The following is a 25,090-nucleotide window of genomic DNA, read 5'->3' as shown; positions in this document are numbered from 1 at the left end:
CGCAATTGATCAGAAAGTAGGAGTTACATTTTCAGCCGATCAAGGTTCCTCCATGCAAGGTGGCCTTGGTTTTTATTTGGGCTCTCTCTCATTATCCAGTTGTTGGTTGACCTACAAAACAAAGTTAGAAACATAGGAAATCTTCATACTTTTTTTCTATTTCCTCTTAAAAGGCCAACTCAAGTTCTACTTTCATTACGAAGATGTATGATCCGTTGCTCAAATTGAATAACGTCAACGTTATAGGAGTTCCGGGATTATGTAAAATAAGAATGGTACCAAGTGCAACACACCTTTTTTTTATTATCAAAAATGAAAATTTATCTTCTAGCTTTCTTGGTGCCTCCATTGGAGGAAGGAATAAGAGGAGGTGAGTGGTTGTGGGTTGAATAAAGAAATGGAGCATTTGAATGGTGAAACTAGCTAGGGAACTTTGAGCGTGGATGAAGAGTACAACTGCCAATGGCATGAGGAGGGAGGGAGGGAGAGAGAGCGGTGGGTGATCGACGTGGGGGGATGAGAGAATTGCTTCTCGTCTGAGAAGTGAGAGTCGTTCAAGATGAGACGAGATGAAAGAAAATAGGTCGGATTTGGAGAAATTTGGATGAAAATAGAATCCAAAAGAACATTATCAGCACTTTACAAGTAGATTTTACGACTAACCAAGTAGGATTAATTCCTCATGGAAAAAGGATCTGGTCAGGTTGGAAATTTTGAATTCCTCCACTAAATTTATGATTTTATAGATCAACCAATTTTAAACTTAATGAGAAATATCAGAAAATTCAAGTTTATGAATTTTGAGACCAATATCCCATAAGATGATGAGTCAAAATTTATTGCCACCTTCAACCTATGTTTTGGCACTGCTTAGCTTTTAATTTGTTTTTAGTAAAAGTGGAGTTTTTGTTTTTAAATAAAATACTCAATTGTCAATGAAAAATAGTTCCTATGATCGATGATATGAATTTTAAAACGTAACTAGTAAAAATGAATAAGGTGCGAGATAAATGATAAAAATTATAAGAAAATTCTATAAATAAATGTAAGATAATTTTATTAGATGTATCAAAATTAAAATATAAAATTAATATAATAGTTATGAATGAAGTAAGTAATACTTCCTCCTCCGTCGTATCACATGTACACATTTCTTTTACGCACATGTTTTTTGGTAGTGTTATTTAGTGATTAAATGAAGACAGAAAGTTAGAAAATGGTACTAGTAGAAAGAAAAAGTAGGATAGATGATAAAGTAAGAGAGATAGAATATTATTTTTTCACCGTAAAAGAAAATGTTGCATTTGTAGTGGAACGATCCAAAAAAGAACATGCCTCACTTATGGTGAGATGGAAGAAGTTCTCTAGTATTGATAAAGAGAGATAGAAAATGTTGCATTTGTAGAATATTATTTTTTCACCGTAAAAGAAAATGTTGCATTTGTAGTGGAACGATCCAAAAAAGAACATGCCTCACTTATGGTGAGATGGAAGAAGTTCTCTAGTATTGATAAAGAAAAAATGATACTCTCTTTATCTCTCTTTCACCGTAAAAGAGAGATAGAATATTATTTTTTCACCGTAAAAGAAAATGTTGCATTTGTAGTGGAACGATCCAAAAAAGAACATGCCTCACTTATGGTGAGATGGAAGAAGTTCTCTAGTATTGATAAAGAAAAAATGATACTCTCTTTATCTCACAAGTGCTTGGTTCATATTTTGCATTTCTTAAGAAATTATGTTGAGCAAGAAATGAAAACCTTTTTCTTATGTTACAAAAACTACATCTCTTGTTTGGTTCAAATTTATCATTTCTTGATATTTGGTATATGTTGTTTGGTATCCATATACTACAAAGTGAGACAGAGAAATGACATTTTTACCCACTAATTTTTTTTGTATTTACAATAATAACCTCCAATGACCTAATACATCATAATTAGAAAGTTTCACCCTATTTTGTTTTACAAGCCGCCGCAGCTTGTAAATTAAGCTGCCGACGATCCTATACGGTAGTACAATTTGAATTCTCTTCCTCTTTTTGTGTTGGCCCAATCGTCTGAGTATGAGGTGAATGATACATAGTCGAACAACAAGATAATTCCTTATAATCTCCTCCATCATATGCACCACATTTTTGTCCTTTTTAGAAGTTCGAACCATCGTAGAGCAAGAAAATGGAACAATATAGCATTAGTTTAGACATAATGGAACAAGATAATTATTCATACCACCATACTCAAACAAAACTGTTCAAACAATTTGGTTATCATAATTGGGGAAGAAATCAGAGTGCCATAAACAAAATTAGACTGGACTAATAATTCAAGATTTCAATAGCTACTTTTTCGTTAATTCACGACAATTCACAAAAAAATACTGAAAATTTCAATCAATATAATTTGTTTAACATTGAATCCATCTTCATGAGGTTGCCCACATAAACTATGAAACCAATAAAAATTGGAAACATACACATCATACAGAGTTGAACACAGAACATAGTTTAAATTCATGTAACTAGGGTTCACCAAAATTTCACAAAAACTTCAATTACTGATTAGTAGATGGATTTTGCACATATAAAATATGAAACCTACAAAAATTGGAACATAAAACATCCATATTAACAAATCCAATTACGTCATATTTTCTGGAAGTGGAATGAAATCCAATTTTTGGGTGAATTTTGTATGGATTATGCGAGTAATCCATTGCTGAATCTCATAATTCAATTTTGGGTGCATTTCCCCTCACATACATATTCGGAAAAGGGGAAAAACGCGAATATGTAGGAAGCTAATTTAGAAAAACCTAACCTCGTCATTGTCGTTGGATATGGCCGCCCTTGCCGGATTTAGTGAGCTTTCTCCTTGGGTCACCGTGTATATCGTCGCCGACTGAAGAAGGAAGAGATCTTGGAAGATTTCGTAGTTGTGAATTGAAGGGAAAATACCTAAACCCTAGGGTTATTAGGAAAATTTCCACTCAATAATTCATTACTCAACTAGTCAGAAACGTAAAATGAGGTGAGATGGGAAGATTGGGTAACTCAATAAATGGGCATTTTTTGCCGGGCTTTGGCGCCAAAAACTCAGTCCATATTAAAACAGTCCAACCAAACAACAGATATATACATATATGACCCAGTTAGGAAGACTAACAAACCAACCAAACACACTCTAAGTGAGACGTTTTTTTTCAACCGTTATTTTACGAAGATGGTAAAAATAGTTAAAATTGAGAGAAAGTAAAGTAACTGAGAGACTAATATAAAAAAGAATCATATGTATATTAACTTTATTTTCTTTTAACTTTAACTATATTTAGGGCGTGTTTGGTGACTCTTTTTTGGACATGATTGGGGTCAAATCCGTGCATTTATGGTGGTTCGATGGTCATTACATATATATGGTCGGCCCTCGAGAAATGCACCGGCCCGCACTGTTGATGCAGCTTTTGGTCGAAATTAAAACACGGAAGGAGGTTGATATAAGAAATCTTGTCAGCTACAGTGTTAAAGATTTGGAGTGGAAATGACCAAGCTGTCCTTGAAAATTTTGAATTCCCCCTCCCCCCGGAGTACCTTCCCATTTGCAACTTTCTCGATTTTCTCTCTTCTCTCTGTCTCTCTCTCATTCCACATCTCATTGTTCTCTTTCTCTACTCTTCGATTCAAGAGCTTCCACACTGACGGCGTCTGTATTCTCGACGTCGGAGTTAGTTGTCGGTACTGTCATTTTGCTACCTTTGTCTGTAAACCATAGCTATATTTGTGTGTTGTAACTTATGGGAATCTGATTTCAATTTCAGATCCCTTTTGGTTGTAGCAGTAGGCAGCCCCTGACGTCATTACACGGCGAGTCGGTGTAGATCCATTTGAAGAAGGTATGTGTCTTTGAAACATATGTTGTCTTGGATTTTTGAAGGTTTATTTGACCTCACTCTGTATCTTAATTATATGAGTCATGCGTGCTCTGTTATTTGGTGAATTTGTTGTTCGTTTAGATGAGAAAATCCCAATCTTAGTGCCACCGGGTCTACATGACGGTAGAGAACATACTGAAGTTGTTCGTTTAGAAACCACGACCTTAGTCCACCGATTTTTGAACTGTAAAAGTAGGCGGAAACGACGCGTTCTTCTAAAAAACGCACGGCGGTATAGTGTGCTTAACAAGATGCCTATGCAAGTCAAGCATATGGATCGGTTAGTTAATGTCACCGATTACGATTGCGTAACTAAGAGTGTCCACTATGGGGGTGGCGCGCCGGCCGTCCCCTTCCCACCGCCGCCCCGCCGGATTATAGTGTGGAGGACGTCCGCCCCTAGGTGGACAAATTTTGCCGGGCCGGATGAGGTTTCGGCGAGAAATGGGCGAGGATGCGTCGGTCCCCGATCGCCGCGCCTATAGGCGCGCCGGCCGCCCCCTTCGAATTTTTTTTTCTTCGAAATTAACCCTATAAATACCACTCCTCCACCACCCATTTTACACCTTTTCACGCACTCTCCATTCATTCACTATATACACTTTCACTCTCTAAAAATGCACGGTGGAGACGACGAATCACCCGGCTCGCACGAATCGGGATATGGCGGCAATCTTTCTCAGCCGGCGAGATATGGTGGCTATCCTTCTCAGTCGTATGGATATGGCGGCTCTCCGTCCCAGCCGTGGAGTTGGAGTCAATCTCCCCCGCCGTGGGCATTGAGTCCAATTCCTCCTCCATCTCAGCCGTGGAGGTCTTCTCCCACGCCCCAACCTTTTCAGCGGAATCTGAGTCACTCGGCGTTTGGAGATTACAGACCCAACCTCGACGCGTTTAACCAGCCGCGTCCGGAGACCCTTTTCCAATCCAACTAATCTTCTTTCACCGAAGCAAATCAAAATGCACTGGATACCATGATGGGTCTGCTCAGTTCCGGCGTACCGGATACGCCGGCAACACGCGTGGAAACGCCCTTTCCGAAGAGACTCGGCAGGTGGAAGCAGTGGCGGTGGCGGCGGCGGAAGAGGCAGTCGCGGTGGCAGCAGAGGCGGCTCGGGGCAGCGGCGGTGGCGGCTCGAGCAGTGGCGTCGGCAGTGGCGGTGGCGAGGGCAAGGAGGCAGCGGCGCCGGAAGCCACACACACGAGGCACGCACTATACCAAAGCGGAGTCCGTTGCTGTGGTGAGGGCGTGTGATGCCGTCACATCGGACCCCCATAGTGGGCACCGATCAGACCGAGCAGAGCTTTTGGAAGCGCCAGACCGCGTGATGGAGAACAGCTCCGCAAAAAGTGGTCTAGGATTCTGCCAGCCACCAAGCGGTTCGCGGGCATATACCAGAACAACCTGCTCAATGCTGAGAATGGCCGAAGCGAAGCCGACATGAAGGCACTGTCTATGGGACAATACAACACGGAGGGCTAGCCGAAGTTCACAATGTGGGAGGAGTATCTAGTTCTCGAGTATTGCCCGAAATTCAAGGCCATCTGTGCGCAAGAGCGGGCTGGAGCTCCTGGGCCGAAGCGTACTAGACACAACATAGCCAGGGACAACATCAGTGGCTCGCACTCATTCGACCAGGACGACGAGCAAGCCGAAGAGCCCTCCGCTACACACTCTAGACGCGCATGCCCTCCGGGACAACATGCCTCTATCCGCAGTGCCAGAGTGGCGGGAAGCTCCTCCCGCCTATCGTCGGCTGCGTCTGGATCGCGCATCCCGCCCCTATACCGCAGCCCAGGGTCCCTGGTCCCCACGATGCCTTAAGGGAGAACCTCAATGTGCAGTTAATGCAACAACTGCAGGACGTCTGCAGCAAATACGAGGCCACAACCGACCCGTTCATCAAGGATATATACTTGAAACTCATAAGTCGGATCCAGGGCCGTCTAGGCTTGGCTAATGAGGCTCCAGGGGCAGGGGCGGCTGGCTCCAGCGAGGGAGGCGGAGAAGAAGATGAGGAATCCGACTCCGCCACCGACTAGACGGTGGCGGCGTTTTTATTTGTATGTTGTTTTAAATGTTCGTTGTATAATTTTACTGTTTCCAATACAATGAATATTCAGTCACAATTATATCGTTTTCTAATTATTTACATTCCGATGATTTAATTATAATTGATTGAAACTAAACGAAAAAATTAAAATGAAAATTGGTTATAAAATTTCGGGGCCATTGGAAGTGTCCGTCTATAGTGACGGAAACCTTTTTTTTGGTAGTGGAAAAAAAACTGGGGCCGTGGACAAAAAAGGGATGGGATTATTAGAGTTGGGCGTCTGGCGCCTTACAGTGAACACTCTAATCTACGCATGGACTGGACCGGAATACCTTTGGTTCGAATTCTATCAAATCGTGGTGGGTTGACAACTGAACAATTTAGCTGTTACGGATTGATTGACTGAAACTTGACTTTTGTGAGTGTCGTTTTTGGTTGTCTGTCCATTTTTATGTCACATAATTATTAGAGCATCTCCAGTAAGACTGGACGTCAAATAGCCCTCACATAGCCTTCACACTGCCACATCATCAACACTACAATTCTCCTGCCACATCAGCTTGCCACATCAACTGGACATCAAATAGCCCTCACATAGCCTTCACACTACCTATCCACATCACTAATAACAATTATATAATTTAATTTACACTTGTATCAACATACGAAATTTAATTTACTAGACAAATACATTTAAATTGAATAATACTATTAAAATTTCAAAAAGTACAATAATTTAAAAAAAATACATTTAAAAAAATTACATAAATTTACATAAAAACTAACGCCTTGCAATCCTCCGCGCCTACAACTTTTCAACTAAATCCTTTTGGAGTCGAATATGAGCCTCCGTCTGACGCATGTCGGCATGTGCTTGGAGGAGGGCTTCTTCATCGTGAGGTACCCCACCTCGTACGTTGGCGGTGGCGACGCCGTGGCTTGGACCGGCCTCATTATCGTCGTTGGCCCAATCAGTCAGTTGTACACCTTCATCTTCGACAATCATGTTGTGCATGATAATACAGGCGTACATTATATCAGCAATGCAGTCGACATTCCACAAACGCGTTGGTCCCTTAACTGCAGCCCATCGAGCCTGAAGCACACTAAATGCGCGCTCCACGTCCTTTCGCGCCGACTCCTGCCGCGTCGCAAAGTAGGCCTTCTTTGCATCTGATGCGCACCGGATCGTCTTCACTAAGACGGGCCACCTAGGGTATATCCCATCCGCCAAGTAGTAGCCCATATCATGCTGGTTGCCGTTGGCGACAAAACTGATGGCCGGACCGACGCCCTGGCACTGCTCGTTGAAAAGGGGCGACGAGTTGAGGACGTTTAGGTCGTTGTTCGAACCGGCTATCCCAAAATACGCATGCCGAATCCACAACCGGTAATCAGCTACGGCCTCGAGGATCATCGTGGGATTTTTTCCCTTGTAGCCGGTCGTGTAAAACCCCTTCCAGGCAGCGGGACAGTTCTTCCACTCCCAATGCATACAATCTATGCTGCCTAACATTCCCGGGAACCCATGCTGATCCCCGTGCATCCGCAGCAGATTCCGGCAATCTTCGGGGGTAGGCTTTCGGAGATACTGATCACCGAATACTTCGATCACGCCCTGACAGAAATACTTCATACATTCGATGGCAGTCGTCTCACCGATGTGGAGGTATTCGTCCCACATGTCTGCCGCGGTGCCGTAGGCCAACTGTCTGATTGCCGCAGTGCACTGTTGAATAGGGGTGTGGCCGGGTCTGTCAGCCGCATCGTGCCTGAAGCGGAAATACAGATATCGCTGCTCCAAAGTGTTAACAATACGCATAAACAAGTCCCGCCTCATCCTAAAACGACGCCTGAAATGGTTGGCGTTAAAACGCGGCTCCTCTGCGAAGTAATCTGTGAATAGGCGTTGATGTGCAGCTTCATGATCACGATCAACCACTTGTCGACGGTGGACAACTGGTCGTGGGCGAGGTGCCGCCGGCTGCATATAACTCTGCATCCATCGATCAACCTCACGGCTCGTATAGGCATCTAGCTCTTCGTTCATCATACGCTCGTACTCATCCGCATCCCCACCACTACCACCGGCATTACTCATTTCTTAAATTGATCTTGTACAGAAAGTAAAGTAGAGAGAGAGTACTCGTTAAAACAAGTGGTGCGAATGAAAATGACGTTCAAAGCGCGTATATATAGTGTTTTCAAAAGAAAAATAAAATAAAAAATAAAATCTGACGCCGGTTTGACGCCGATCCGGGACCCACAATGGCGCCGTGAGGATCGGCGTCGGAACCGGCGTCATCGCGCGAATCGGCATGGCCACGCCGATTTTGACGCCGATTTCGCCGACGCCGGTTCCAATGGTTCGGCGTCAGAACCGGCGTCGGCGAAAAATCGGCGTCGCGATTTTGACGCCGGCATTGGAGATGCTCTTACATTTAGCTGATTTTGCGATAACTTTGCAGAGAGAGGTAAAAGGAGAGTGATGGCAAAATTGAGTAGAAAATGAAAGTATATTTATAGATTCATTAATGACTTTGATTGATTAGGAATTTAAAGACAAAGCTCATTTTACAGGAATGCTCCATACTTTACTGTTCAATAATTTCATATGTATAAGATTTTATTTCATATATAAAAGTAGGTTCCACCTACCACTAACTTTTTCAACCCACTTTCTATTACATTTCTTAAAACTCGTGCCGGAGCAAATGGTGACAAATTTTGGAGGACAAATGGAGTAATTCTTTTTAATTTTATATTATTTAATATAATTGTTAATTATAATATATATAATTATCATTCTCTAAATTTTAATAATACTTTACTTGTTACTAATATTATTATTTCCATATAAGGTTCATTATTTACTATGAATAAATATTTTTATAGTATATACTATTTAATTTTTATATCCTATTGGTATTAATGAATATTCTTATCTGTAATGATTCGTATTTAATTATAATATTCTTTTACCACATAAATTTTTTTGAATTAATATGAGCTTTATCTATTTCAATACCTGAAATATTTGATTTTTATCTACACTATAATTTATATATTTAATTATATTTACTAAATTTTAATATATTTATATTTATATAGAACTAATTATCTATATGGTTTAATATTTTGTGATATATTAATTGTATTTTATGATTTACTAAATTTAATATATTTTTTGTATTATATATTTAATTATATTTCTTATTTGTCCGCGGCGACAAAAAAAGTTTCCGCAGCAATAGTAGACACTTTTTTAGCCACATTTTAAAAAATAAAATAAAAAATCCATCTCCTTCATCAACCCATCTTCTTCTTCTTCAACCCATCTTCTTCTTCACTTCAAAAAATAAAAAAATGAAAAAAAGAAATCCTGCGACCGCCGCGCCACCGCGGACGTGCAATAGGCAGGCGCGCCGGACGCGCACCGGTGTGTCCTCGCCGCGTTGTCGCGGAAGCATGTTCTGCCCCACTTTTTTTGTCCGCTACGGGGCGGACGCCCCGCCCACTATAGTCAGGCGCGGCTTAGCCGCTTCCGGGGCGGCGGGCCCCTGTAGTGGATGCTCTAACATTAACAAAGCATTAACATTGGAATAAGCATTAACATGACATTAAGAGCAAAAATTGTTATTATCAGCATTAATATCAGTTTTAACATTATCATTAGCATTAACAGGGCATTAACATCACACATCATTAGCATTAGTATTGGCATTAACCCTAATAGAGCATTAGTATTAACATTAGAAATAGCATCAACATGGCATTACCATCACAGATAATTGACATTAGCATTAGCATTAACACCACAAATTATGAGCATTATCCGGGCACTGTTATCAACATATTGATGGGAAACTAATTTATAGGGCAAACACAATCGATTAAACCATTATATGATCACAAACTACTCCCTTTGTTTAATGCTACTCACACTTTTCTATTTCAGTTCACCCCAAAATACTTACAATTATTTCTATTTTAAATAAAAAGTAGAGCATTTAATTAATATGCTTATTAGAGTTAATTAAGTGTTCTCGTATTAAATAATAAGATTCTAATACTTTTTGGAAATCTTAGTGTATATGTATTTAAGGTTCCCATGAAACTATAAATTAATAATTAAAATATTATCAGATATAATAGTAGTATCCACTTGATCTTTGTAAGACAAATTCAGTGAAATACACTATCAAACTACAATGTACTACTTAATAACTAATATTAAATCCTCATTTAAAGCTTGTGTATACATTTTTATATGAAATTAATCTCCGATAGAAAATTGTATGCATGAATGCGCGAGCAAAATCACAGTGCTGCATACAAGTGATACAACTAAGCATTCAAAATTTTCTTCAAGTTAAAGAAATGGTTAAGTACCTTTTGAAATCAGACCTCTTTTTGATGCGAAGTTTGAGGTCGTTGTTTCCATTTTCAGATTGCTCCTCTACAATCCTTTCTGCTGAGGCCACTGCAGATTCGCTGCAGAATTGTAATTGGAGTGTTGGGATTTCTCCAATGCCGCTTGGGATTTCCTCTAGATCGTCGCAGTAAGAGCACCCGCAACGCGGGCCGCCGGCGTTCCGCGTGCCGTTCCGCCGGAACGGTTTCGTCGCGGAACGCGTTGCGGCGCATGGTTTCGTCCCGGTTCCGTTCCCATTCCGTGCCGGGTGCCGACGGAACGAAACGCGGCACGGTCTGTGCCGCCACGCGCTTCGGCGACGTGGCGCTCTCCGCGGCGTGCGTGAGTCCCACTCGCCGGCCCGCGAGTGGGACACGTCACCTGCTGACGCAATAATTATTTTTTAAAAAAAAATTGATTTTTTAAAATTTTTTTTATAACGGTAATATTACCGTTTTTTAACTTTTTTTATTTTTTTTTATTTTTATTTTCTTATTCTATAAATACTCCTACTTCATTCTCATTTCACACACAACCAACATCATTCTCATATCAACCTCAAAGCGCACGAAGCACACGGCGACCGGCAACTACTCGTCTGGTGACACCGGTGAGGCCAGCGAGGGTGAACCGCAGGTGTTTGGGGGTACGGGGGATCCAATGCCCGACGAATATGGGGGATCCAACGCCCGGCGAAGGCGGCTAGAGCGAGGAAGGGCTGAGGCGAATCAAGCCAGTCGGCCTCGGGATCGGGCTCGCGGGGAGGCTCGGACACACTTATGGTGGCGTACATAACCGCCACAATGGCGGACCCTTCCCACTTCTCGTATGCCCAATTCACGGCCTGGTGGAACGGAATTGTTGCTATGGCAGCACAACTTGGCCTTCCGACTCCCCCTAAACCTCGACCGCCTCCGGAGGATGATTCGCCGGCGGAGTAGTTTTTTTTTATTTTCCCACGTTGAAGTGTGTGTGTTTTTTATTTTTTTAAGTTTAAGTTTTAATTTTTTTTAATGTTGTGTGATTTTTAATAAAGTGTGTTTGTTTTTTATTAAAGCGTGTTTATTTAAATTGAATTGGGTTGGAAATAAAAAAAAAATGAAATTGAATAAATAGTAATTTAAGGAACGGTTAAGGAACCGATAAGAAACGGAGGGTTGCAGGTTCCGTTCCTTAGTTAAGGAATGGAGTAAATAAGTACAGTGAGGCCCTCAAATAGTGGTTTAAGGAACGGTATAGGAACAGCGTTGTGGATGGCCTAATATAGACGGAGGTGGCGGAGTCTAGGGAAATTGGTCTCATCGGCTTTCCAACGCACAAGACTCAAAAGTTTAAGATGTAGAAACTGTAGTGAGGGGAACACATCTCTATCTGCTAACTCCCACTCTGCATCACACAGTGTCTCACCAAAACTGCAGTTATATATCATGAGAACTTCCGGCTTATGTAGTGCACACAGAGTCCTCCACGCTCCCAAAATCATTTCACATCCATCCAGATATAGTTTTCTAATATTACAAGGAAATATAACTGTGAAACAATGACCAAAACCGTTTGGAGAGGATATATAGTTCTCATACGCCAGAATTTTAATACTTCGAGCTTGTGAAGATGGCTAAGATCAATTGCCGTGGATGTAGTTCGGAGCCTATCATCAATTAACAACTTTTTGATATTTGGAACGCTTTTGAGGAAACCATCCCAACTTGTTGCCTCATCTTTAGGTACTTTCACTGAAACAATACTTTGCAGCTTCTTCAGTACACTATAAGTTCATTGCCTCATCTTTTAACAACTCAATTCCATTCACTTTGAGATGTCTTAACTCAGAGAGCTTCCATAGCTCAGCTGGCTCATCAAACTTGGAATTAGGAGCAATCAAGGTTTGCAAATTCCACAATCTTGATATTCCTCTCGGTAGATTTGAATAGCAGTAGACACCTAAGAAGCGTAGGTTGACAAATTCAAATATTTCGGCTGGGAAAGTAGAGAAACGCATATCCCTTAAGTCCAACACCCTTAGCAATCTTGCCGCAAAAAATGCATCAGATGGAAACTCATCACTCCAAAAATCAATGCATATAACTGATCGAGTTAGTGTTGAATCATTAACATCTTCTATTTCGTCTGATGCATGAAAAATCATGCGGCGCGATTAGAGAATATGAACTTGTTGGGACCATTCATAAACTTGTCTTCATCACATTTCTGAATGCATAGATCCCTCAACATATCATGCATGTTGTATCTCTTTGGTTGTCCATACTTATATAGTCGTTAACCATAAATAGATTTCTCTCTACTAGAGACTTTAGCCAATCCTCAGCCTCTTCCTCCAAACATCTTTCCCCGTTCGATTTTACAAATCCTTCTGCAACCCACAATTGTACGAGTCTGGGTCCACTAATCACATAGTCTTCAGGGAAAGCTCCCATGTATAAGAAACATGGCTTCAAGTGATTTGGCAAGTGGTTATAACTTAAAGACAATATACTATAGCATCGCTCGTCTGATCCAGAAATTGCTGCTACAACATTGTCCCCAATTTTCCTCCAAACATTTTCTGATCTTTCCATCTTAGATAGTAACCCTCCAATCACACTGATGGCTAGAGGAAGCCCACCGCAATCCTTGGCGATCTTTCGACCAATCTCTTGTAAAACAAGAGGGCACTCCTCTTCTCCAAACACAAGTTGGTGAAGTAGATTCCAACTTTCAGACTCGCTAAGCAGTTGCACTTGATGCTGCGATCTCGAAGAGTCAGCATGGTTCGCCACATTGGATTCCCTAGTGGTAATCACAATGCGACTTCCATTGTTGTTGCCTGGGAAGTACATCTTCATCTCATCCCAGAATCTCGTACTCCATATATCATCTAACACAATCAAGTATTTTCTACCGAACAGGCTCTTATACAACATATCTTTTAACTCATCAGTATGATTATCACATTCTTTTCCAGTTATGCAACGAAGAAGGCTTTTGAGAATTTGCCGCGTATTGTAATCTTGTGAGATAGTGGCCCAAGCACGATATGCAAAGTGATCAACAATCAAAAGATCTTCATAAAGCTTTCGAGCAAGAGTGGTTTTACCTACTCAAACCAAACCAACGATGGGGACGATCTCCAGCTTCTTCTGCTGCTGACCGATCAGCCGATCTTTGAGTTGCATCAGATCTTCATCAATTCCCACCACCACAGCACTCTTGGAACTGGATGAACTACTAGACGGCATCTTCTTATCCACAAGCTTCAGTTGTTCCATAGCAGAATCAAGCTCTCGCAGCATCTTCTCATCCCCCATCTCCAACAGCTTCTCTGCTTGCTCCATCAGAGAATCAAGATCTCGTCTTACTTGCTGCAGATCTGGTGTGGAAAGAGTGAACCTCACACAATCTGATCCAGAGAGCATACAATCAACCATGTGGGATTCAAGGATGTCTTCAGCTTCATGTACTACTTCTCTGATTTTGCTGTCTAGTTTGGGGAATGAAGACTTACTATCAAGGAGCTTTTGAAGAAAAGTAACTTTATCGAAGAGGGATTGGAGTTGTGGGTTGTTTTCATCAACAATCCATCGTGGTTGGTGAGGATCAAGGATTCCTTCAAGAATGGTGATGAGTGGTTGAAGATTGTAAGCCATTTTTCAGATCTCAACAAAGGAAGGAGAGCTTGTTGCAAATTGCAATTGTTGGGTTTTGGTGTGGCTGGACCAACCATCGGCCCAAGTCATTATTGAGGGCCGAGCTCGATTAAGCTCGGCTAACACCGAGCTCGATTAAGCTCGGCTAACACCGAACTCGATTAAGCTCGGCTAACACCGAACTCGATTAAGCTTCTCCAACACCGAGCTCGATTAAGCTCGGCTAACAACCGTTGTATTTGAACAGCTCGTTCAGTTACAACAATAAGTTTCTTCAGTTTTCAGTTTCACATCTTGTTTTTCTCCATATTCGTGTGATTCAAGAAACTAGATAGAGAAGTGAATACACTTTGTGATTCTTGAGCTAGCTAGGTGAGTGATCCACAATCGAGTTGTATTCTCCGATTGAGTAGCGAGCTAAGTGATAGTGTGTTGTAATCACCTTCGTTTGTTTTGTATTCGTAATAATATCGTCTCACATTTGTTCGTGAATCTCGCGTCGATTCTGTTTTTGACTCTTCAAATTGGCGCCGTCTGTGGGAAAAGGAAAGAAATCGGCGCGATGTCTACGGCGAAATTCGAATTGGAGAAGTTTACGGGCAAGAATGACTTCGGTCTATGGAGATTGAAGATGAAGGCCGTGATGATGCAACAAGGGCTTTGGGAAATCGTCAAAAATAGGGAGGCCGACACCGCCAAGGGTGCGGATGAAAAGGTCGATCCAAAGGCTCAAGAACTTCAACAAAAGGCGTATAGCACTCTGATCCTGAGTCTCAGCGATCGAGTCCTGAGGGAGGTTTCGAAGGAGGAGACCGCTGCGGCAGTGTGGAGGAAGCTTGAGTCCATCTATATGACGAAGTCTCTTGCAAATCGCCTTCATCTGAAACAGAAGCTTTTCACCTTCCAGATATCAGAGGCGAAGAGCATCTTGGAGCAGCTCGAAGATTTTGGTAAATGCGTGGATGATCTGGAGAACATCGATGAGCAGATCAAGGATGAAGATAAAGCACTTATGCTTCTCAATTCATTACCGAAGAGCTTCGAACAATTCAAGGACGCTATACTCCTTGGAAGAGACTCCAAGATCACCCATGAAGAGGTGTATTCGGCCCTGAAATTGAAGGATTTTCAGAGTTCTTCAACAAGACTGCGTGATCAGGCTGGGGAAAGCTTGAACGTGAAAGCCAATATCAAGAAACCTGAAAAATGGAAGAGGCAGGGTTCTGAAAAATGGAAAGGAAAAGGCCAAAGGGAGTGGGATCAGAAGGAGTCCAGGTCTTGCAACTATTGCAAGAAACCTGGGCACATCAAGAAAAATTGCTGGGCCTTAAAGAAGAAGCAAGCTAATGGCGACTCTGATCAGAACACTGCTGACTGTGCAGCAGATTTGGAGCCGGCTCAGGTCATGAATGTGACTGAGAAGCCCATTGCAGACTCTTGGATCGTGGACTCCGGGTGCTCTTTCCACATATGCAGCCACAAGAAATGGTTTGAGAACCTGACTGAAGCACAGGGATCAGTCTTGCTCGGCAACAACCAGGTGTGTGTTGTTAAAGGCATTGGTAATATTCGTTTTAAGGTGCATGATGGTTCTATTAAATTGCTGACTGAAGTAAGGTATATACCTACTATTAAGAGGAACCTTGTATCTGTTGGTGTGCTTGAAATGAAAGGATTTTCTTGTGTATTTTCTGGTGGGAGTATGAGGATTATGAATGGTGGTGCTATTGTTATGTCAGCCTCTAGGATAAATAGATTATATTATCTGGAGGCTGAGGTCATTGTGGGAGATTCCTATGTTGCTGAGGAACAGAATCTGGTGTTGTGGCACAAGAGATTAGGCCATGTGGGTGATAAAGGGCTTAAAGAATTGATCAAGAAGGGCGTTTTTGCATGTGATGATAGGGAGAGTGTAAAAATGTGTGAGTCTTGCTTGCTGGGAAAAGGAAAGAAATTGCCTTTTGGCTCAGGAAAGCACAACTCCACAAGACCTCTGGATTATTGTCACAGTGATCTATGGGGTCCTAGCCCGGTTAATTCCATAGGTGGTGGAAGGTACTTCTTGAGTGTAGTAGATGACTATAGCAGGAAGGTTTGGGTATGGATCCTCAAGGAGAAATCAGACACATTCAGCAAGTTCAGTGTATGGTACAAGGCAGTTGAAGTTGAGAAAGGGTATGGCTTGAAGTGTCTGAGGACAGACAACGGGCTTGAGTTCCTATCAAGGGAATTTGATAACTTCTGTGTGCAAAGGGGAGTGAAGAGGCATAGGACAGCTCCGGGGAATCCACAACAAAATGGAACCGCGGAGAGAATGAATAGGACTCTCCTTGAGAGAGTAAGATGCATGATTTTTGAATCTGGAGTGCCTAAGAAATTCTGGGCAGAAGCTGTCTCCACAGCAGCCAAATTGATCAATAAATGTCCATGCTCAGCCATTGGTTTTGATACTCCAGATGGCAGATGGTATGGAAGCCTAGGAGGTTATGAGAAGCTTAGGATTTTTGGTTGTAGAGCCTTTGCTCACACAAGGCAAGGAAAGCTAGAACCTAGAGCACTAAAATGCATTTTCCTTGGCTACCAAGATGGTGCTAAGGCATATAGACTTTGGTGCACAGAAGAAGGAAATCAAAAGGTCATCATCAGTCGAGATGTCATTTTTGATGAGTCAACTATGCCATTCAAGCCTACTCTGCAGACAGAGACAACTCCAGAACCTGCTGGGGTCAGTTTTGATCAACTTGAACCAGAACATAGAGCCTCAGATGCTGCTGATTTCCAAGGGCCAATGATGTCCTCAGATGAGGAGAATGAGCAGCCTACTGATAATACTCCAGATGTCTCTGATCCAGAGCCACAAGTTCAGCAATATGCTCTGGCCAGAGACAGAACCAGAAGGGAAATCAGACCACCAGCAAGGTTCAGAGATGCAGATTTTGTATACTATGCCTTGTGTGTTGCAGAGGAGTTGGAGATCTCAGAACCAAGCACCTATAAGGAAGCTATTGGCAGCAAAGACAAAGAGAAATGGAAAATGGCTATGAAGGATGAGATAGACTCTCTCATCAAAAACAAAACTTGGATCCTAGTTCTCAGATCACAGATTCAACAAAGACCTATCTCTTGCAAATGGATTTACAAGAAAAAGGTGGAGGCCTCTGAGAATGATAGTATCAGATACAAGGCTCGCTTGGTTGCAAGGGGTTTCACACAGGAGGAGGGGATAGATTACACCGAGGTCTTCTCTCCTGTGGTGAAACACAGCTCAATAAGGATACTCTTGGCAATTGTGGCTCGGAGAGATTGGGAATTGCAACAACTTGATGTAGAAACAGCTTTTTTGCATGGTGATTTGGAGGAAGCTTTTGAAATGAAGGACTTGGGAAATGCAAAGAGAATTCTTGGCATGGATATCATAAGAGAGAGAGCTGCTAGGAAGTTATGGTTGATGCAGCATAGCTACATCAAGAAGATGTTAATCAAATTTCAGATGATTGACTCTAGAAAGGTATCAACTCCAACAAGTCCACACTTCAAGCTCTCTGTCAGTCAGAAACCAGCTAATGATCAGGAAAGGAAGTTGATGTCTAAGGTGCCTTATGCAAGTATTGTTGGGAGTATTATGTACATGATGTTGTGTACTCGGCCTGATCTGTCACACGCCATAAGCCTGACCAGCAGATACATGGCAGACCCGGGTAGCACACATTGGCAAGCCTTGAAGTGGATAATGAAGTATTTGGTGGGCACGCAAGATTTGGGATTGTTGTTCTGCACAACAGACGGTGAGGATGAGCTCATAGGCTACTGTGATGCAGACTATGCTGCAAATATTGATAGCAGAAAATCCCAATCTGCCTATATCTTCAAGCTCTTTGGTACAGCAATCAGTTGGAAGTCTAATCTCCAATCTGTGGTTGCGCTCTCTACAACGGAGGCAGAGTATATATCCTTAGCAGAAGCGGTTAAAGAAGCTAAATGGCTAAAGGGAATATTGGGGGATTTTGGTGTGGTGCAAGAGGCTGTAACTATCTTGTGTGACAGCAACAGCGCCATTAGCTTGGCCAAGCACCAGACTTTCCATGAGAGAAGTAAGCACATCGACATCAAACTTCATTTTGTAAGAGATGAGATAAGCAAAGGCGTGGTGGCAGTCAAGAAGGTCCACACCTCTGAAAATGCAGCTGACATGATGACTAAACCCCTACCAAGTGCTAAGTTCGAGCATTGTTTAGACTTGGTTAACTTGACTGCAAGAAGATGAGGGAATTTTGGTGAAGGTGGAGTTTTGGCTGGCCGGATGGTGGATGCAGCCAAGGTGGAGATTTGTTGGGTTTTGGTGTGGCTGGACCAACCATCGGCCCAAGTCATTATTGAGGGCCGAGCTCGATTAAGCTCGGCTAATGATGGAGTACGTACTAAACAAGCCCAACAGCAGTAAAGCCCAAGACAGAGTATCAGTTCGGCATGACTAAAGAGTATCAGTCCGGCGTGACTAAAGAGTTCAGTTCGGTACAACCAAAGAGTTCGGCCCCAGCCTACAGCTCGGTGAAAGCCAACTCATCAAGCTCTGCTCTCAGGTCGGCATCAAGCTCTACTCTCAGATCGGCAAAAGCTGCTCGGCAATAATTCAGCAGTTCGGTCTCAGTATTCGACCGAACTAGGAGATAGTGGACTCATACAAGATTTCCACCTCCACTACACCGACGATCTATTTAGTGGTGTCAAGCAGTCATTAACTCATGCAGGATAGTGGACCCATGCAAGGTCGCCACGATCTCCACGACATCCACTACCTAATAAATGCTGCATGCCACGATCTTAGTTCACTGTATAAATAGAACCTAGGTCAGATAGATAAGGTCTTCTGCTTCTTCTTTTAAACTCTAAAAAAGCTCTCTAGAGAGAATATCATAAAGCAGGCCAGTGTTGTAAGCTGTAATTCGCAGATCAAGCAATACAAACCTGCCCCCATTTCTCCCCGTGGACGTAGATTTACCTCAGTAAATCGAACCACGTAAAACCTCTGTGTCGTAATTTATTTTTACGTGCATTAATTACCATCGAAAATTCGCCGCTTCATCACTGGCGCCGTCTGTGGGAAAAGAAGAACCAAATTTGTGATAAAGCGAGTTTTTGATCCTCTTCTACCAAAAAAAAAAAAAAAAAAAAAAAAAATGCATACCAGATCACATAACACCCGTGCCTCCGTCCGTGATAACCATGAGGAAGCTAATCCAGCAGCCCATAGGCCTGGAAAGCAGCCTCGTGAAAAATCTACTTCCAGTTCTCACGGAGAAGGAGCAAGCCGCTCAAAAGGTCCACACACCGAGTCTTCCCAGCAGCCTGATTTGAACGAGGCTGTCAAGCTGTTCTTGGCCGAGAAGCAGGAGGAGTTCTTAACCTTCCTGCAGAAGAGCCAACAGTCGGAGAAGACAACGGCGGATTCTCCCTCCTCATCCAGACATGAAAGTCACTACCGCAGTAGTGACGTGTCTTCCAGGAGAAAGAATCCTCAACCCCGACATGTTCCTCCTCGGTACCGGAACCACAGGAGAACTCCATCTCCTCCGTACCGAAGAGATGTCGGGTTCGCCATGTACGGAGCATTAAAGACTCCATTCTCGGACGACATCACCCGGACTCCTTTGCCGCGGAACTACCGGACACCGTCAATGACTTATGACGGGCTAGAGGATCCTCATGACTTCTTGGGACGCTATCAATATAATATGGCGAACCAGGGTCTCAATGAGGTCCACATGTGCAAGCTGTTCCCCGAGTTGCTCATCGGGAACGCCAGAAGGTGGTTCGACAGCCTTCCTCAAGGCAGCATCAGATCCTACCGAGATCTCATGGATGCTTTCCACAGGAGGTTCTTTCAGAAAGCGGAAGCCCGAATCACTTCGGCTCAGCTGCTTTCTATACGTCAAGGTCGCGACGAAAAGATCAGCGATTTCCTGACGAGATTCCATAAGGAATGCCTACAAGTAGATAATCTCAATGATCTACTTGTCATCTCGGCATTCCAAAATGGAATCCTGCCCGGAGCTCTCTACAGAAAGCTTGTGGAGTGCGGTCCGCAAACAGCTCAAGAAATGTGGGACATTGCGGACCAGTTTTCTCGTGCGGATGAGGCAGACCGTCGAAAACGGTCGTTAGACAGCTCATCCCAAGGAGACAAAAGGAAGCCCGATCAAAGCGACCAGGTGCTTCCTCGCCGAACTCCTTTTGAAAGAATTCAAAGGGCACCAGTACAAGGCAGATTGGGACCACGTCTCCATCCTGAGAAGCCGCCCGCTCAGTTCGTACCATTAAACAAGTCAAGAGCGGAAATTTTCGAACTACATTCCGATATGTTCGAAAAACCAAAGCGGATGACGAAATCAGCCGCACGGCGACTTCAGGATCAATATTGCTCCTTCCATCAAACCCACGGTCACGATACCGAGGAGTGCCGAGATTTGGCTGCAGGTATTGACGTTCTTGTGAAAACAGGAACGTTAAAAAAATACCAAAGCAAGCAGCCGAAAAAGAACAAAAGGCAGAGAAGTGCGAACTGCAATCCTCAGGATCCGAAAAGACATGAGGATCCCGAAGACGACGACGAGCCGCAATACGATGGAGTAATCCTGACTATTGATGCTCTCCCAGCCGGGAAGACTAAGTCGTCCCTAAAAGCAGAACGCAGAGGTTCCAATCAAGAGGAACCAACACATAAAAGGCTGAAGAAAGACGAAGTGATTACATTTTCAGATGCCGATCCCGTCCCAGCCATCTCTCCTCACCAAGACGCTATTGTCATCCAAGCCGGGGTGGCAAACAAACTGGTCCACAGAGTATTTGTGGATACAGGAGCGTCAGTCAGCATTCTTTTTAAAGAATGTTTCGATAAAATGGAAGTGGATCCAGCTCGGCTCAGTCCGGCTCCACTTCCTCTGAAAAGTTTCGCCCAGGAGGACACCCGCCCTGAAGGTATTATCAGCCTTCCGATCACGGTGGGAAAAGCGCCTACAAGCTCCAATACGATGATCGAGTTCTTTGTGGTGAAAGCTCGGTCTCCGTACAACATCATCCTGGGGAGGGACTGGCTCAACACAGTTCGGGCCGTTTGCTCTACTTATCACCTCACCATCAAGATTCCCACTAAAAATGGGATAGCGGTCATCCGAGGTGATCAAAAGAGAGCAAAAGAATGTCTGCAGATTGCGCTAAAAAGTGCCGAACAATCAGTTCGGCACCATCAAGCATAGCAATCACAGCAACCGGAGTCGGAGGCAAGCGAGATGACCGAAGTCACTTCAGAGCCGAACTCAATGACCGTTCAGTTATACGAAGATGATCCATCCAGAACGGTCAACGTCGGCTTCGCAGGAACGCCTCTACTCCGGGAAAAGACCATTCAGCTCCTCAAGGAGTACAAAGATGTCTTTGCATGGTCTCCGTTGGACATGACCGGAGTGCCCCCCGAGGTAATCACTCATCGGTTAAATATTGATCCTTCAATCCGGCCAGTAAAACAGAAGCAAAGACTCTTTGCGGCAGAAAGAAGCCAAGTCATCCATGACGAAGTCCGCCAATTACTAAAAGCGGATGTACTATTCGAGGTGAAATATCCTTCTTGGGTGGCCAATCCTGTGATGATCAAGAAAAAAGGAGGAGGATGGCGGATGTGCATAGATTTTACCGATCTAAACAAGCACTGTCCAAAAGATTGCTATCCCCTTCCGAATATAGATAAAAAAGTAGAAGCTTTGATCGGCTTCGAAATTTTCTGTTTTCTTGATTTATACAAAGGATATCACCAAGTGTTGATGGATGAGAGTGATGCTCCGAAAACAGCTTTCATCACCGATTTCGGCATTTTCGCTTATAAAAAGATGCCATTCGGTTTAAAGAATGCCGGAGCCACTTATCAAAGGATGGTAGACAAGCTTTTTCGGCACCTAATCGGGAAACAGGTTGAAGTGTATGTCGACGACATAGTTGTCAAAAGCAAAAGCACTTCGGAGTACGAAGACAACCTCAAATCCACTCTCGACGTGCTCCGGAAAGCCAACCTCAAACTCAACCCCCAAAAATGTACCTTTTTGGTAGATTCAGGAAAATTTCTGGGTTGTTGGGTTTCAAAGGACGGACTCAAGGCAAACCCTTCAAAAGTCCAAGTCATTCAAAACATGGCAATGCCGAAGTCCATACATGACGTGCAAAGGCTAACCGGATGTCTAGCCGCACTGAATCGATTCCTTTCCCAAGCAGCCGAAAAGCAACTGCCGTTCTTCAAAGTGTTGAAAAAAGCACCAAAGTTCGAGTGGGGAGCCGAGCAGAAAAAGGCCTTTGACGAGCTCAAAAGTTATCTAGCCGAGCTTCCTATTCTCTCTGCTCCAACCGAAGCCGAAGTAATATTCTTATACTTAGCGGCATCAGATCAAACCATCAGCGCGGTGCTTGTACGAGAAGAAGGCCTAAAGCAGTTTCCCATCTACTTTACAAGCCGAGCATTAAGAGGTCCAGAAACAAGGTATCAACCTCTGGAAAAAATTGCTCTGGCGTTAGTAAATGCAGCAAGGAGACTGCGGCCATACTTCTATGCTCACAAGGTATGTGTCTTAACCGATCTGCCTCTTCGGCAAGTTTTGACCAAGCCAGAAGCATCAGGCAGAATCGCCAAATGGGCCATAGAGCTGGGAGAACACTCGATCGAGTACCTACCTCGGAAAGCCATCAAGGGACAAGCCTTGGCAGATTTTCTTACAGAGGCCAAGTTCGATCAAGCAATCCCTGTCATTGCCGAACAGAAAAAGTCTGCCAATGCCGAACTTGCACAGCCCTTGGAATCCGAAGTAGAGCCGCCAGACTGCTGGAGCGGATTCGTAGATGGAGCTTCAAACAAGATGGGAAGTGGAGCTGGTATTTTACTCGTCGCTCCCGACGGACACGAGGTAACCTACTCACTTCGGTTCCTATTCCCCACTACTAATAATGAAGCCGAGTACGAAGCCCTCCTGGCCGGACTTCAGTTAGCGCAAAGTCTGCTCGTCAAATCTCTCAAAGTCCATTGTGATTCACAAGTCATAGTAAATCACATGTTGGGTACCAGTGAAGCCCGTGACGAGAGAATGAAGAAGTATTTGGACAAAGCGCAAAGCATCAGCCGAAGTTTCTCCTATTTTCGGATAATCCGCGTTCCCAGAGCGGAAAATAGCCGAGCAGATACCTTAAGTAAGTTGGCCTCAGATCCGAGCTCAAAGGCGGAAGAATTAATGCATCGAAGCATTGATGAAGCCGAGGTACATTCGATATCCAGCTCGCCGAACTGGATGACGCCGATCTTGCAATATCTGGATCAAGGACAATTGCCCGAAGATAAGAGAGAAGCTCGGAAGATCACGTGCCGAGCACTTCGGTACGAACTTCATGAAGGAGTCCTCTTTAGAAAGTCTTACCTCCAGCCGTTATTGCGGTGCGTAGGACCAGAAGAGACGGACTACATCCTCAGAGAAGTTCATGAAGGGTCGTGCGGTAGCCACATCGGAGCTAGAGCTTTAGCTAAAAAAGTTCTAAGATGGGGATATTATTGGCCAACCTTGGTACAAGAAGCAGTGCAGCTCGCCAAGACATGCCCGAAGTGCCAAATCCATGCAAATATCCCAAGAATGCCGCAGACCGATCTATCCACTATGCAAAGCCCTTGGCCTTTCATGCAATGGGGCATAGACATAGTGGGACCACTTCCTCAAGCTCCTCGGCAAATGAAGTTCCTAGTCGTTGCCGTGGATTACTTTACGAAGTGGGTAGAAGCTGAACCATTAGCTACGATAACGAGCTCGAAGGCATTGGATTTCGTCTGGAAGAACATAGTGTGCCGATTTGGCATACCCCACATCCTCATCTCGGATAACGGGACTCAGTTCACCGACAAGACGTTCAAGAATTGGTGCCAAGAGCTGAATATTCAACAGCGGTTCACTTCGGTCTCTCATCCACAAGCAAACGGACAAACGGAGGTAACAAATCGTATCCTGGTGAAAGGGTTAAAAGCTCGGTTAGAACAAGCCAAAGGACAATGGGTAGAAAATCTCCCTCAAGTCCTATGGTCCTACCGAACTACACCCACAACCTCCAATGGTGAAACTCCATACAGTCTGGTGTACGGCACTGAAGCCGTAATTCCGGTGGAGATCGGCGTACCCAGTCCCCGAACTCTAAATTTCTCCTCAGAAATGAATGACGACGGACTGAGAGCCGAGCTAGATCTTGCCGAAGAAAGAAGAGAATTGGCATGCATAAAAGCAGCCAAGTACAAGGAGCAAGTAGCCCGGTATTACAACCAAAGGGTGAAGAAGCTGCAATTTCAAGTGGGAGATCTCGTCCTGAGAAACAACGAAGTAAGCCGAGCAGAAAAGCTGGGCAAACTCGAACCCACATGGGAAGGTCCGTATCGGGTATCAGAAGTCCTCGGCAAAGGGTCTTACAAATTGGCTCACATGTCAGGAGAACAGGTACCCCGAACATGGCACATTTCCAACCTCAAAAAGTTCCATTTGTAAGAGACAGTCCGGTCAGTCAGTCTTGAGTCCTGTTTGCTCAATGTGCTTTATTTGGTTTACTTGGTCTTTATTTGTCTCTGTGCGTTTTGTTTATGTGTTTTGTCTGTCTCTGTGCGTGTCGTCTCTTACAAATGTTACTGAGGTATCTTGTTCTTCGAAGACTGATCCCCTTCTTAGAACATATACAAGCTAAACAATTGTGCGTCAAAGCTTCTAAAGAGGATACAAGACCACAATTCAGCTTAAACAAGCAGTTCGTCTGAAACGAGCTGCAACAAGCCCACGATTGTGCGTCAAAGCTTCTAAAGAGGATACAAGACCACAATTCAGCTTAAACAAGCACTTCGTCTGAAACGAACTGCAACAAAAGTCCAATTCTCGCGATAAAACTTGCCTGAATTAGGACTAGGGAAAGTCCGATCCACGCGATAAAACTCGCCGAATTAGGACAAGGGAAAGTCCGATCCCCAAATTAGGACAAGGGAAAGTCCGATCCCCAAA

The 25,090-nt window shown here is 43.6% G+C and overlaps 1 protein-coding gene and 1 long non-coding RNA gene across 2 annotated transcripts; both read right to left on the bottom strand.

The window, feature by feature from the left end:
* Positions 1-1,848: 1,848 nt before the first annotated feature.
* On the bottom strand, positions 1,849-3,079 carry LOC121805840. The gene is made up of 2 exons (XR_006051542.1): positions 2,820-3,079; positions 1,849-2,142 (listed from the first exon to the last, which is right to left on the bottom strand). It is a non-coding gene; the product is annotated as an uncharacterized LOC121805840 (long non-coding RNA).
* A 9,081-nt stretch (positions 3,080-12,160) lies between these two features.
* LOC121803884 (putative late blight resistance protein homolog R1A-10) lies at positions 12,161-14,039 on the bottom strand. The gene is made up of 3 exons (XM_042203463.1): positions 13,505-14,039; positions 12,662-13,456; positions 12,161-12,480 (listed from the first exon to the last, which is right to left on the bottom strand). The coding sequence occupies exons 1-3, from the start codon at positions 14,037-14,039 to the stop codon at positions 12,161-12,163; spliced, it is 1,650 nt and encodes a 549-aa protein (XP_042059397.1).
* Between the last annotated feature and the right edge of the window lie 11,051 nt (positions 14,040-25,090).

Source organism: Salvia splendens, chromosome 5 (genome assembly GCF_004379255.2).
Source record: "Salvia splendens isolate huo1 chromosome 5, SspV2, whole genome shotgun sequence".
In the NCBI taxonomy this organism is placed as follows: domain Eukaryota; kingdom Viridiplantae; phylum Streptophyta; class Magnoliopsida; order Lamiales; family Lamiaceae; genus Salvia; species Salvia splendens.
The sequence above is the reverse complement of the archived record's forward strand: the minus strand, read 5'-3'. Positions and strand labels throughout refer to the sequence as shown.

Coding starts and splice junctions, on each gene's coding strand:
- LOC121803884 (XM_042203463.1), bottom strand. CDS start 14,039: ATGGCTTACAATCTTCAACCACTCATCACCATTCTTGAAGGAATCCTT. Junction 13,457..13,504: donor GGAGATCGTCCCCATCGTTG/GTTTGGTTTGAG, acceptor AGCTTTATGAAG/ATCTTTTGATTGTTGATCAC. Junction 12,481..12,661: donor TATGGTTAACGACTATATAA/GTATGGACAACC, acceptor TAACTCGATCAG/TTATATGCATTGATTTTTGG.